Raw genomic sequence first — 15,496 nt, 5'->3', positions numbered from 1 at the left:
ATATCTTTTTAGTCTTAGTATGTTTTCTATTGTATTCTGCTCAGTTTCTAAAGTTACGACCAATGTACTAAATTCAATATATACAGGCTGTTGTAAAAGTCAGTACCTATTTGTAACAATGGATATTTCAAAAAGTTAACAACCTATCACAGTTATATTTTCATTGAATACATTGTTATGGTGTACAATTTCGTAATAAAGTTACATTTCAACATGTGCACTCGCATTGTCCACACACTTCTGGAATATTTTAGGAACAGAATCCACGGCTCTTCTTGACGTCTCAACTGAAACATTTGCAAACACTTTACGGATATTTTGTGCAAGACTGTTAATATTCCTTGATTTTGATTTATACACTTGTTTCTTAGCCCAACCCTAAAGGAAGAAGTCTCATGGGGTTAGATAGGAACTGCGTGCAGGCCATTCTGTTGGTCCCCGGCAGCGAATCCATCTGCGAAGGAAATCGTCATCAAGGCATGCTTTCACTGGAATAACGTAGTGGGGCAGAGCTACCAGTTCTCATTACTTTATTATGACAGTTCTTTTATTGCCTTAGGGTTAAGCGTTGCATTGCTACCTTGCTATTGCCTCCATCATTTCTGCACTTGCGCTACCGACCTCCAAACTTCATACACAGCGGCAATCTTAGCTCTGTTTTCTACGCTGTATAAGCCATTTTGTGGTTTTCACTGGATCAACTTCTGAAATCATAAATGGTGAACTTCACATAAGTAAACAGTATTACACACCAGCCAGAGCTGATGCTAGTTTCTAGGATAATGTAAATTGAAAATAGGTATTGAATTTACAATCACCCTGTATATTCTAGGCCTTCTTAGGTTGTTCCTTAAAAAAAGGAAAGTTTTATTACTTCCTTTTTCTACTGTTTTATTATTTCTCTATATTCTGTTATCATTTGTTTCTATTTATAATTGTTTATTTTAGCCTACTAGGCTTAACCAGAAAAAGTTAAAAGTTTCACTTCATTTTAACCATTGGCGGTTTTGATACTTTAGAAGCAGTTAATGAAACATCAAACAAAGCCAAAAGGTAAAGAAGTGCATAAAATACTAGGGCCACTCTAAATTTTATTATTATTACTTTCAATATTACGATTATTACAAGTGAATATAAAAAAAAAAAAAAAAAAAACTTGATTTATTTCATAATTTCCCAGAAGATGATTTGGTGTCATTGTCTAAAGTTATCTTAATATTAAACGTAGCATAGGTTATAAGAAACTTGTTCATTTGTATCATGATGATATCATTTTAATTTGAGATTTCATAACAAACTTAACTTTTGTAGTCATTAATCATGCAATACTATATTTTCCATTTCAGAAGTTACACAATACATTATACGGAACTACATATATCCATAGTGATAATTTGGTACTTTAATAATCTTGTGAAACTCATTCAAAGCAAGAAATCTTCCTTTTTCTTATTTTCTATAATTTGTTATGGTTCTTTGTCCTTAGCGGCTTTCTTTCTACTTTCTCTCCTTCTATAGAAAACAACAACAACAACAACAACAAAAATCGATTTCCGTTAGTATTTTTCTTCTTTGTCATTTATTACTATTTCTTATGTTTTATGTCATAACCAGGATACGTATTTCTTCCGCTGTGTCTTTACAAATACAAATATGAATTAGCTAAAGTGCAGCATATAGGTAGTACAGTAGTTTGTCTTATTATGATAGTTTGCTGTTCGTTTTTTCTGCTTCTAAACATTGTATTTTAACGCTTAATTTAGAGAAATTTCCATCTCGAACTCTTACTTTTCCATTCTTAATATTTTGGTTGTGATTAGATTCACTTTCAAGTTGAACTAATTGTATCTTTTACTAAAACTTGGAAATTGATTATGATTATTTGTTTGTTTAATTTTTGTAGTCTTTCATGTATTTTCTTTATTTTGTTTACTCCGAATTTATATTTCTTTTTTCCGATTTTTCTATTCTTCTTAATGTTCACTCTTATTTGTTTTAGTTTAAATCATTTTTTTTTTTTTTTCATGATTTGCTTTGTTATTTAAGAAGATTCAGTGTAAGGTTCTTCTTTCTCTTTTTCTCTCTCTGTTGTATTCTTAAATTATTCAAATATAAATTGTCATAGGCATAAAATACCTTTCTTTAATAATATATTATCCTATTCCTTAGCAGTAGACACAGTACCAGCGTTAATTCATTTTGAACAACAAAGTAACGGTCTACAAACTCTGGAATCTTTTCCAGTTTCAATAATTTTTAGATGTTAATGTTGCTGTGGCCCTACGTAGCGTAGTCACTAACGCTCTCGCCATCAGTGCGAGCGGTCCCGGGTTCGATTTCTGGTGGTGGCACTCGGTCAAAAAAGTGTAAAAAGCTTTTTCAGGCCAGCCATCCTGAATGAGGTTTTTCTGAGTTTTCCTCAATCACACCAGGCAAATGCCGAAGTGGTATCTAACTGATAGTTTCCAGGCCTCTTTCTTTCTTCGCCAATCCTTTCTTCCTTCTCTTTCCTCCGATAGTGTAATCCTAGAGGGACGTCATCCCTCATATGATTGACGGACTAACATGGATCATAGATGCCGAAAGCCCAGAAATCTTAATCCTAATCCTAATCCTGTTAATGTTACCTTATTGTTACTGGTACGTCAATGATAATGGTGCTTCGTGTTAAGGAATCGCATTTTTTTCTTTCTTCAAAAAAAGTTTTGTGCTTATTTAAACTAATATTTGAATATTTTACGAAGAAAACTGGAGAACTTCCTTAGATTACCCTTGATTCTATTATTTTATGTAAATACTATTCGTAATAAATGGATTTTTTTCTTATTGTGATTATGGTGCAGTGTGATGTTTTACATTCATAGTGTTAAACGCCGAGAAACCCAGTGTTGCTGTTGTTGATACCTTCGTTATAAAGTTATGTTGGTAAATGTATATGATTTCGGAAATTAAAATAAATAAAGCATGATTTAATTTGCACGTATTTTGTCCCCATTCTCTTTACAATTATGCTTACTTCAGGACGTAGGAGAAATTGTGTCAATTGCTGATTCGCTCAGACCAGATGGATGGAGCAATCAAGTAAGCAGTTTGATGTTAAAAAAGACTAAATTATTAATTTCTTATTGGTGTTCTCTTCTTCACTTCTTTTCTTAATATTTATCATGTCGTTCATGTACATAAATTTATATATATTCGTCTTTAGTTCTATATTCAGGGAAGTTTTGATCAGGTGATTGTCGTATTTGGAATGAATAGCCTTTTGATTTTTTAAATCAACTTTTCTCTTCTCGGCAATCTTTCGAAATTAACCTTGTGTACGAGGGGGTATCGTAAAGTTTTAATTATGTCCAGGAAATTATTAACATAAAATGATGAAATTTTGTCAGTGTTACGTTTGGTTCTATGTGCATGATGTTAGGGAAATTAGCTCCTAATATTTTTTTTACAGGGTGTGCCAAAAGTACCGAAGTGCAAGATGGATAAGATTAAGGAAATCACTCTTCCACCTCATGAATGACGCCATCTGTATTGTCAAAATGGTGACCACGCAACGGATTCTTCATTTGGAGAAACAAGAAAAAGTCACTGGGTTCGAGGTCGGGAGAATAAGGCGAAAGCTGCAATACCTGGAAGCCACATGCCCTTGTTTTGTCGACAGCAACTTGAGATGAATAAGCTGATACATTGTCAGCTAGGAGAAGAACGTCTTTCAAGAGCATGCTGCGGCGTTTTATTTTCAGAGCATCGCGCTATTTGTCCAGGAGCTTGCTGTAGTACTTCCCAGTGACGGTTTGTCCTTTTGCAAGGTAATCTGTAAGGATTACCCCACGAGAATACCAAAAAAATGGTCAGTATGACCTACCCCCTGAGTTTTGTGCCTTTGCCTTTTTGAGACTTGGGAATCGGCATGCTTCCACTGCATGCTCATGGTATAGGTCTCCGGATCACACTGATGTATCCACGTTTCATCCATAGTTGCTAGACGCCCCAAAAAGTCCTCTTCTAACAGCGTCAACATCTGTTGGAAAAATCACACTGCGAGCCTCAATCTTATCCATCTTGCACTTCGGTCACTTTGGTACACTCTGTAAAAGAAAAATAACAATCATTAGGAGCTAATTTCCTTAACATGCACATAAGAATCAAACACAACAGTGACAAAATTTCGTCATCATATCTTAATAACTTGCTGGTAATAATTAAAACTTTACGATACCCCCTCGTATTTTTCGTATATATACTTATTGGGGGTTTTCTTTAACTAGCTTTCAGTTCTTTTAACAATGTGAGTGGTTAATGATTTCTAAATTTAAGAAAGATAAGCAAAACTAAATTTATTGTTTATAAAACTGAAAGGTTTATCTCCTCAGAAATAAGATACCATCATTGGATCCTATCTTATGCCAACCGAATGTAATGAAAATTATTGGTGTCCATCTTCCTAAGATCTATCTATGTAAGACTTCTATAAATTCTATTTTCTATTTGTGGGGGCGCGGTGGCTCAGTGGTAGAGCGTTCACCTCCGGTGCTTGGGGTCCCTGGTTGGATCCCAGCTCGCGCTGTGTGGACTTTGTGGTGGACAAACACCGTGCTCGTGGGTTTTCTCGGGGTTCTCCCGTTTCCTCCTACTTTCTTCATTCCACCATTTCACTCATCTCTCATTATCACCGTCTCCTTTAGCCTAACCAGCATAACCGTGGGACGTAAAACTTAAAATTTCATTTCATTTTCTATTTTGTTTTATTTTGTTTGTATTTCATAAACCAATTTTTCGAAAACAACTCCATCATATGATATAAGTTATTTCTCTGGGAAAAATAGAAAATGGGTAGTTTATTCTCGGGATAATTTTTTTCGGACATTTTTCGCAAAAACGGCTTTGGCAATTTTATTCATATTTCATAAATAGATATTTCATTAATAACCTGACAATATATCATAACTCACTTATCCTGAAAAAATATATGAAGGGTAGTTTCCTTTGGGGGGTGAGTTTTTCTGACGATTTTCTCAAAAACGACTCATCCAATTTTGTTCATATTTCATAAATACATATTTTATTAATAACCCTACAATATGATATAACTCATTCATCCTGAAAAATCTACGGGGGGTACTTTATTTTTAGGTGTGAGTTTTTGTTTTTTCGAACTGTTTTCTTAAAAATGACTCAGATGATTTTGTTCATATTTCATAAATAAATAGTTCATTATTACTTATATAATGTTGCATGAATCATTTCCATGAAAATATCCACAAGGGATAGTTTGCTTTTTTTTGGGGGAGGGGGACAATTTTGTAAAATACCACTCATGCGATTTTTAAAAATTTTTATTTATTTATTATTTAAAAACAGATGTTTCATTAATAATCCTAACATATTAGTTTGATCACGTTATTTTGAACAAAATAAATTCAAAATATCGAACTTTAATAACTGTTATTCAGTCTTCATTTTCTTTTTAAGACAATAAGATTTTTTTTTTCCATTCTCTCGATTTCTTTTTCATGTTTGTTATAAATAATTAAATCAACTTTATTGGTCCCAAACTTACTAAAGCATTTTTATTTCAGAATACTAAGTGAATAAATATTTTATTTCAGAATTCGAATTTACTTTTTTTATTTTGTAATAATATTATAGTACCGTTTGTAAACATAAGAATTTTTTTATCTTTTAATTTTTATATATATTGTATGGGGCCGTGATGACTCAATGGTAAAGCGCTCACCTCTAACGTGTGGCGTTCCAGGTTTGATCCTAGCTTCTGCCAAGTTAACTTTGTCGTGGATAAACACCGTGTTCATGGTTTTTTTCGGAGTTCTCCTGTTTCTTCACACTTACTTTATTCCATCATTATCATATATGTATGATCATCACCGTCTTCATTAGTCTAGGTTCATAATCGAGGGAAGGATACACACTAAAAATATAAAAACAACACGACAACATTTGGAAGATGATTTCTGACACCAAGACAAGACAAAAAGTATAGGCCAACCTGGGTGCACAAATGCTTCCTTTCAGAGTTATAGGCTGCCAAAAACATAAAAAAATGAACTTTAAAGGTCCATAGCTCCAATACTATGGGAGCTGCCGTAGTCGGGTTAAGATTTCACTTAGGAACTAGTATGTACCTTATCCAAATATCCATGTTTCAGAATCCTGCGATACTTCCGGAACCATTTTTTACAGAGACAGTCGATGAGTACTTCAAATTATATGCCCTTAGCCAAACTCCCTATATAGAAATTGTTGCGTCAATTACCTTAGGATTCTGAAACATGCATTTTTGGATAGCGGACATATTAGTTTCTAAGTGAAGTCTTGACCCGACTACGGTAGATCCCACAATTTTGGAGCTATGAACCTATAAAGTTCATCTTCTCATGTTTTTGGCAGCCTATAACTCCGAAAGGAAGCATTTGTGCGCCCAGGTTGGTCTATACTTTTTGTCTTATCCTGGTGTCAGAAATCACCTCCCAAATGTTGTCGGTGTTGTTTTGAAACACTCTGTATATTGTGTATGTTTGTGTTTTGTTATTAATAGTTTTGATATTTCATTTACCTCTTTAATCTTATTATTTCCTGGGGACTATTTATCTATTCACAGCTATTTTCCTGTACTACGTATTACATATAATTCTTAAATTTGAGCTACAAGTAGACGAACGTTTTTTGCCTTTGAACTATGTTCAGCTTTTCATTTTTATTTTAATTATTCGGTCACGATCTACTTTATATATCAAACCGATAACTATGCTATAAATTACTGAACATTCCAAACCAATAACAACACTTGTAATTAAATATTTGAAAAGAAACTTGGTAATCGACTCGGTAGTCGAATAATAATCAAGTAAAATAAGTGTTTGAAAAATTTGATAACCAGATTCATGATTTGTACGAAAATTTAAAATTCTTCACAGATTATGGGGAGAGGTTCAAAGAAAACAGTGTTTCTGAAACATTAAGTCATATCGTGCGCTACCATTCTGAAAATACTTTCTTTTTTATGTATAAATAATTACTTTTTCCCGATGTCTGCAGCATTTTAGCAACCAATGGAAATTAGTGCATTCTTTTTGCATGTGTATAACTGTTAAACGCATAGAAAAATTTTGAATGTATTTTTGTGTTTGTTCTAACACTAACTAACACTAGCATGAGACCAATATGTGTGAAAAAATGGTGTAAGTTGTGTGATGTGCAGATATGGTTTGGGTTTGTTGCACTTGCACTTTTAGCTTGATTGTGGTGGCTGTTTATTTGTTGATGTATTTAATTTATAATGTTCTGAAAATTTTAAAGCAATAGGCTAAACATTAGCGCTTTGACTCGCGGAATGTTATTAAGAACATATAAAAAGAAAGAAAGAAAAAACTAACCTGCCATCTTTCTTTCAGTGTGATCCGTTAATTAAACTGAAGCAAAGCCCTATCTCCCCTTCTCCCTTCCAAGAAGAAATCACTTGTCTCACTGAAAGACATTAAAGATACCATGAATAACTTATTTTATGTATTCTGGTTGGTTGAGAAGGAAAGTGTCGAAATGTAAACAAGTGTATAAAATTAGCATGTGCTGACATACATTGGTAATATTATATTTTAAGTCTATATAATATTATATTGTCCTAGTTTTCAAATTGATATAATTTGAACTGTTCATTTCGTAAATATGGAAATGAAAAAAAAAAAAAAAAAATGGCTAAAGAAGTAACAATTTTTAAACAAACCTCTGAAAAAGGTAATGATATTGGGTACCGCCAGAGAAAATCACTAAATCTGCATATTAATATTTCATAATTATGATTAAAAGTAAAGGATTTTTTCCGTCTTTTTCTGTCTTAGATTCAGTAAATATGAATGTAAGTGTGAGCATTTTTTAAAACCAGGTTATTATATTCGTTAACAGCGAAAATCATTCCTATTGATTCGGTTGCAACAATAACTTCAGAGGTTGTACTTAGTATTCAAACCAGTTGAGAATGCTCCAAGAGCATTGCCAGAACGAACTTTAAAAAAAAAAAAAAAAAAAAAAAAAAAAAAAAAAAAAAAAAATGGAGAGATGAAGTGGGAAGGATAACTGTGATTGTTCCTACATGTAAATCTTTTTATCTGCACCCTCTCTTTCTCGAAAAGAATCACAAAATGTCATTTCTCCATGACTTACAGTTCCCGAGATATGGCTCCTTAAATCTCCCGAAATTCGAAATTTTTTGGCCATATCTGGGGAACGGTGGTCAGTTGGCCAGTAGTCAGTTGATCAGTAGCCATCGGTTACTGTTTGGTACCAAAATGTTCACCATCCTCTTAGGTATTGTTCAACATTAATATCATCTCTCTATAACGTATGGTTCCCGAGATATGGCTCCTTAAATATCTGGAAATCGGCCATTTTTTGGCTAATATCACGAGAACGGTAAGTCATAGAGAGCTGATACTGGTGTTAATCAATACCTAAGAGGATGGTAAACATTTTGGTACCGATATTAATTGGTGCCACTGGCCAAACTAGTGGCCAGTTGGACAGTGGCTACCGGTTAATATTTGCTACCAAAATATTTATCATCCTATTAGGCATTGATCAACACCAATATTATCTCTTTATGATTTACGGTTCCCAAGATATGGCTCCTTAAATCTCTGGAAATCGGCCATTTTTTGGCCAATATCTCGGGAACGGTAAGAGTGACGCGAAAAATTTAATCACTTTCTCAGATAGTTTTTGATGCTCTATGGAGTGCAGAATTCAAAATGGAAAAAAATGCAAATAACAGACAGACACACAGACATAGAGAATTTAGTAACGAACTTTTTAAGATCGTTGAATATCCTTGAACAGAAAAAAACAAAGCTTTCATTTTCAGCCTAGAAATAATTTGAGAAGGATTTAAAACACGGAGGAGAAGTATGAATAGTTTTTTTTTTTTTTTAAAAAAAACGTTAAAACATTAACACGTTTATTTTTGACAAGAAGACTTGTGCTTCACATATATTAAATCCTTTTAACCATTTTTTTACGTACCCACATTCCTCCCCCATGTATTACCCACATTCCTCTCCCATGTATTACCCTCGTTCCTCCCCCATGTAGCAAATCTCTTCAAATTATTTCTAGACTGAAGAGATGGAAACGGGGTTTTCTGAAAGCGCTGCTTAGAAGAATACTTTGTTTTTTGCGGTGACTACTAGCCTTTTGCTTACATTACTTTCTAAACATTATCACCACTTGCAATATAGTGATATCCTTGAACATTTTAGGTACAACTCTGAACTTATTATTGAGTCAGCGATAATGGTGTTTATAATCAAGAAATTAAATAATCGTGGGTTCACGAAAGCTATTTTTTGTTTACTCTTTCAACATAAACAACGAATTTAAAATTTAAAAAGAAAAAAAAAAAAGCTTTAAAGAAAGGCGAGAAATCCATTGTTTTAGGGTGTAAATATAGAAAATCCTTAAAAATGGAAGCGAGTAACTGATTCTTTTTCTTCTTTTTGTATTCAAACAAGAACTTGTTCTCTGTAAACTGTACCTAACTGTACAATCGAAATCTTTGTTTTTCTTTCCCTGTTTTATTTGATCTTGTTCATGTTATATTGACAAAAGCAATTATATAAAAAGGAAAGAACTTTTGAAGACAGCTGTGCAATATTACTCCAAATAATTATAAACCTTGATTATCTTTGACAAAAAATAAAAATGAAACTCATAGTTGAATATATTATTGTTTAAAAGATTATAAAACAGTAAGTGACAGCTGAAACTATTTGAAAATTGCCTGTTATAATTATTTTTGTGATTAATTCAGATTTAAAGGAATTTCATTAATGCAGTGTCAGCCACAATTACACTTCTGAATATTTCTTTTAGCTTACTCAAATAAGACAGGAGCTAATGTCTAGCATATTGCTATTTTTGAAGCGCAATGTAATTTAATGTTTTTTTAATTACGTTTTGATTAAGTTAATTTAAGGTGCATGGTGCATTCTGTTACTTGAGGTAGGATCTACAATAGTTTTCTTAGATTCAGTTATAACATTTAATATTCAATTATGTGTTACAATTTCATGAAAGAAAGAAACAGAAGGAAAGTTGCTGAAGCACTTTTAATAAATATTCGTTACGTATGTGAACCAAGGAGAGATATGTAAATGTCATTTTGTTTAGAAATTTACGATTAAATTTTAAAATTAAGGTGGAGAACTCTACATTTGAAAAGAAAGATAAACATTAGGTCCTTCCTCGAACTCTCGTGATCTGGGAATTGCTTTCGGGGGAGGATCCAGTATATATGTAGGTCACAATTATGAATCGTAAATGTATCAAGTCAAATATTCTCTGCACTTGCTACATAATTCTTTTTGCGTTAGGAGGGAAAAGGCGTGTCAAAAACAGAAAGACAGCGAGAAAGAGTACAAATTTGGAGATTAAATACCGTACCAAAGTTTATATAAAGCTGATGATTTATTCTTTGTTCATTTCATATAGTTCTATAAATGAGAAAACACCTACTTTCTATCACACCATCACACAGTGGTTCAGAACGAGCAAAAACCTGGTCAAAACCTATAACCGTTTATAACAATGTACAAAATGCTTTTAATGCCTCAAATATGTGAAAATTGTATATTTATAGTACTAAGAATTAACGAACACGTTCATCGTTCGGTGGCGCTAGGCTGTGTGCTGGAGAGAGTTTGTAGGAAATGTTTGTAAATACTGATTAAGTACTACGTATTGGTATGCATTACGTCAGTACACACACACATAAAAATCTGCACTACATTCATGCATACAAGTCTTCATTACACTCACACACATAAATGAAAAACGAGAATTCATTTTGTAAATCACATTTGTAAGTCAATCATTACTGTCACTATCAATATCGCTGAATAAAAATGGAATGCCTTCATTCTTTTGTTTGCTGGACGCCGCGTTGGCTCCTTATGCTCCACGCTCCGACGTCTTTAACAGCAGTCGTCCTTCGCGTCACAAGCAACGTCTTCTCTTCCCGGTAGCCATGTGCCTAATACTCGAAAGAAAGGGATCAAAAGTAATAAGGAGCATATGCAGCATATCTTGATTCGTAATAGTGCGAGAGAATTTGCATGAGTGATCTTTCCGAAATGTTCGTAAGTCCCTCTTGTGCCTCTTCAGAAAGCTGACCTATTGGTAAAATGGCATTCTGTACCCGATCCATGAACAAGAATTTTATAGACACTAGCAGACACATAGAACCAACTGTAAAGATGAACAAAGAGTCAGTCTGTTTCCAGTGCATAACTGTCAAAAACGTTGGGATCAATATCAAGTCCAGAATTGATTACGTATAATATCACCGAAAAACGTGTAATCAGTTGTTCAGAAATCCCCATTATTTGCAAAGATCGGTGTGAGTCCGCAAAACATCTAGTAGTGTTCACATCCTTGTTTGTTCCACTGTCTTCTACTTTGGGCCTATCGCATTAAGGCCTATTTTTGCTCTAAACTGCTTCCGAATCTCATGTTTTCGTGATTTCAATAGTTCCTTGTGCTTCTTTCGAACTTGCCATATCTTGAAATCGAGTTTATATGCAATATAAAGGAGGCACTCAAAAAATGGTATGTACGCATGTAACACTGACAATCCAAAGAGAAATGAGGATGCGTCTATGTCTTTCAAAGAAACCCTCTCTAAATCTTTCATTTCATTGGGAGATGCTTTGCAAATATAACACTTTCGAAGAGATTTGTTGTTCAGGAGTGCATTACAACTTTTCCATCTACCATAGTGAGAATGAGCTCGTGATGCACAGTAAATTGGAAATCAATGACATTCACAGTTGATAGGTGATCTTGAATCTGCTGTTCGATGCACTGGACTCGTTCAACTTTTTTTTGCAATAAAGCTTGAGATTTAATTTCTGCACTGACATCTGAAACAGTAATACTCTCATCTGACGGGTAACAACTTTCTTAGCCTCGAGTAATTGGTGATAACTTGGACAAATGTCTGCCCTGCGTGTTTTGGCACCAAGACGTAGACAGTTGTATTGGTTTTTGGTTAACTTACGACCGAGAAGCAATGCACGCGCCTCTTCTTTGGTGCACGGTTTAAGTAAAATGCTCTGGCCCTTTGCGCTCATAAACGCTTGTCTCATCTTACGAACTCTAGTCGAAGTTGTTTCTGTCACCTCACGAAGTACTTTTTCTGCATCTTGTTGTTCTGATACCCGAAGCCTCATTTTGGCAGCAAAAGCCAGTTCCGACGTACTTGCAGATGTACGTAAATATTCCACTTTCCTCCGTTTAGTTATGTCAATAGGTTCTCTGAAATCTTTCGATGGACAACCGCCAGGATTTGATCGACGTTCCATCTGTCTCCAGAATTTAAATGTCAGTTCTTCATCAAGCCATTCTCTATGTGTCTTTAGGAAATGTCATGATTTCTGCCACTCTTATACAGTTTTTGGTACACTTGGCTGCAAAACCTGGAAACAATTATTCGAATGTCTTCACTAACGTGGGCTGGGTTTTCACCAAGGTCCAATTACGTCAAAACCCAGGTCTGGACATGCTGTGTTTGTTCCCTTTGACAACGTCCTTACATTTCTCTCATTTTCGCATTGACCTGGATGCGTCTCAGCATCATTATGAACTATAGATGTCCTGCACGTAAAAAGTAGGAATAATTAATTTCAGTGTCCTGTCACCACACTCAGTCACAAAGGAACACGTATTTCACGAATTCGCACATATTCGCACCTAAACTTTCTGAAAAACATTTCATCATGGATTATTCTTTCAGGCCATTTCAATAACTCTGCTGGGGAACGCTGGGCACTATACTAAATATCTGTAGTTTTGTGGACTTTTTGCTAAAGCAAATTAGATTTTGTCACATTAACATATTTTGTTCGAGGAAACGTAGATATGGAATATACTGCATAGCCACTTTGGATAGTTGCAGTGCTTGAGAGGTATGTTGGTACCATATACAACAAATGTTTCTTGTAACCACATATTCTCAGATACCAAGCCATGAACTTGAATGACAAATACTCTATTTGGCAGCTATTTCACAGATATGTCCACAATGGTTAGCTTTCACCCTTTCTAACTCACACGTTACATGTTACTCGTGTTCATTATTTGTATATAATAAACTATGGATATTTCGTAATCCATACACTAAACCAGTATCCTTCTAACGCAATTTTCAAAAATTGGGTTTTGGCCAGCTTTATGCTCGTCCTGAACCACTGTGCATCATTGTGATCTTTTTCATTGTTTAGCAAAATAGTATTTAAAAATAAATGAATTATTTCTCTTTGAATATTCATATTTATAATTATGAATACCTTGTAATAGTAACTGGACAGTGAAGGATATTGATTCACATGTAAATATTGCGATAATATTTGCTTTAGAAATGAAAATTATAAGAATACATATATATATAACAGAATATTTTTCTTGGATATCCTTCTTCAGCGTATTCAAATTTGGAGAAAAAGCATTCCATGTTAATTTGATTTCATCATAAGAATTTACATGTAATCCTTGCAGATAATAGTACTAAAACATTGTCCATACGTCTAGTTTAAACCTAAGATTAGTAGATAAAGTAATTAGGGATACTTTTGAAATGTAAATATCTAAATGCACTTCATAGAGGATTATTAGAAAAGGCAATTAGAGACACTTTCGGGACGTTGATATGAATGCAAATGCACTAAGTCTAGAATTAGTAGATTAGAGATTACGGAACGTAAATATGAATGCAGATGCGCTAAGTCTATGATTAGTAGATTAGAAATTTCGAAACGTAAATATGGATGCAAATGCACTATCACAACATTTCTTTGCACTGTGTCTTTCACTAACATAGAGAAAAACAAATGTATGTGTAAATATCACATAAAGTAGCACATAATACAGTATTTAATAAGATAATGTAGACAAAATTAATAAAACTTCGTAGAAAAAAGCCTAATTAACTGCAGTGTTTAGTAATACTTGTGTAGCGACAATTCCTTCTACATGAATTGGATAAATGCACACTTGCATATTAAGCAATTATCGGATTCAATAATACCTGCAAATATATATTATAAACAAATATTGAAAACAAAAATATATTACGCACGGTTACGAAGAAAGTAGCCACGGAATATCCTTTAATTCTTTTATTTTTACAGGACGAGATATTCAAGATGTCAGATCTATCTTTAGCTGGTTCTGCGGACACAGCAATGTCTCAGCGACAGGATATTATAAGGTTTCATGCTGGGCCAAGGGACCAAGATTCTACTCAGCAATCGACTCCTGTAGAGCACACGGTAGTGGACATCGAAGAAGCTGATGAAACGAATGAGAAGGCACAGCTTGTTCCGAAACAAAAAGCAAAACTTATTCCTAAGAGGACAATAGCTAAGGCGAGTGTTTTGAATTTGCATTCTATTGTGTCCTATTTATAAATACATTTTTTTCCTCTTAAAATAAACAAATAATCTCAAATAGTAATATTTCCGAAGTCTTTTAACTGATTCTCATGACACACACTGGGAAGAGAACTCTGTTCACGATTTCATGAGCATTCAGAGTAGGAAGTTCCAGGGTAGAGAGAAAATAGATTTTCATGTTTTCTATCGCAATTACAATGCTACCAGTTAAGAATAATCTCATTTGTTCTCCGGATCTACGGTTTTAGATATAAGTGCAATATACTTAAGACAGCATGGACACATAAGCATACAAGGTATCAAAAGTCTTAAATCTTACATAATACGAGGGGCATACTGAAAGTCGTGAACAACATTTTTTTCACAATCGTAATCTTTATTTGTAAGTAAAACTAAATATATCATCTCAATCTACAGACCTTTCTTACACTTTTCCACTTAGTCTTCGTTTTTTGCACATTTTCCCATTGTTCTGCAAGTTTGAAAATACTCTGGCGATAGAATTCCGTTCCAGATGCCCATAGACACTGACGCACTCCTTGCCAAATATCCTCCAGTGTCTCGTAGCGATGGCCTCGCATCTGTTCCTTCACAAAACCGAAAACATGGTAGTCGGAGGGTTCCATGTCGGCACTGTAGGGAGGATGTGGAAGTGTTTCCCATCCAAATCTCCTGATCTTTCCATAGTAGCACGTGGAGTATGCAAACGTGCATTATCCTGTTGAAGGATAATTTTCTTTCCAGGACGTTTATCACGCAAGGCACGACAGAGCTTCAAAAGTATCTGGATGTAACGGGCAGAATTTATGGTTTGTCCAGGCTCAACAAAGTCAACCAGAATGCAATCCTGTGCATCCTAGAAGACGCTCCCCATAACTTTCCCTACTGATTGCATTGTCTTCGCTTTCTTCTTCGGTGGCGAATTCAAGTGGTGCCATTTCATACTCTGTCGTTTTGTTTCAGGTCTATAATGATGGAACTAGCTTTCATCTCCAGTCACCATTACCTTCGTGTCGAAATCTCTGAAGAAGGGTTTG

General features: G+C 34.3%; 1 protein-coding gene across 3 annotated transcripts in view; it reads left to right on the top strand.

The window, feature by feature from the left end:
* The window catches only part of LOC145662325 (uncharacterized), a 194,883-nt gene that overhangs the window by 168,187 nt on the left and 11,200 nt on the right, over nucleotides 1-15,496 (top strand). For 2 of the 3 annotated variants that reach the window (XM_081727786.1, XM_081727787.1), the window contains exons 12-13: nucleotides 3,022-3,081; nucleotides 14,196-14,432. In XM_081727786.1, the coding sequence (XP_081583912.1) occupies nucleotides 3,022-3,081; nucleotides 14,196-14,432 (297 nt within the window). The remainder of the gene's footprint in view (nucleotides 1-3,021; nucleotides 3,082-14,195; nucleotides 14,433-15,496) is intronic. The other variant, XM_081727788.1, reaches the window with a different exon arrangement.

Source organism: Thermobia domestica, chromosome 10, assembly GCF_964235325.1.
Source record: "Thermobia domestica chromosome 10, izTheDome1.hap1.1, whole genome shotgun sequence".
In the NCBI taxonomy this organism is placed as follows: Eukaryota; Metazoa; Arthropoda; class Insecta; order Zygentoma; family Lepismatidae; genus Thermobia; species Thermobia domestica.
This window is presented reverse-complemented; position numbering and strand designations above follow the sequence as displayed.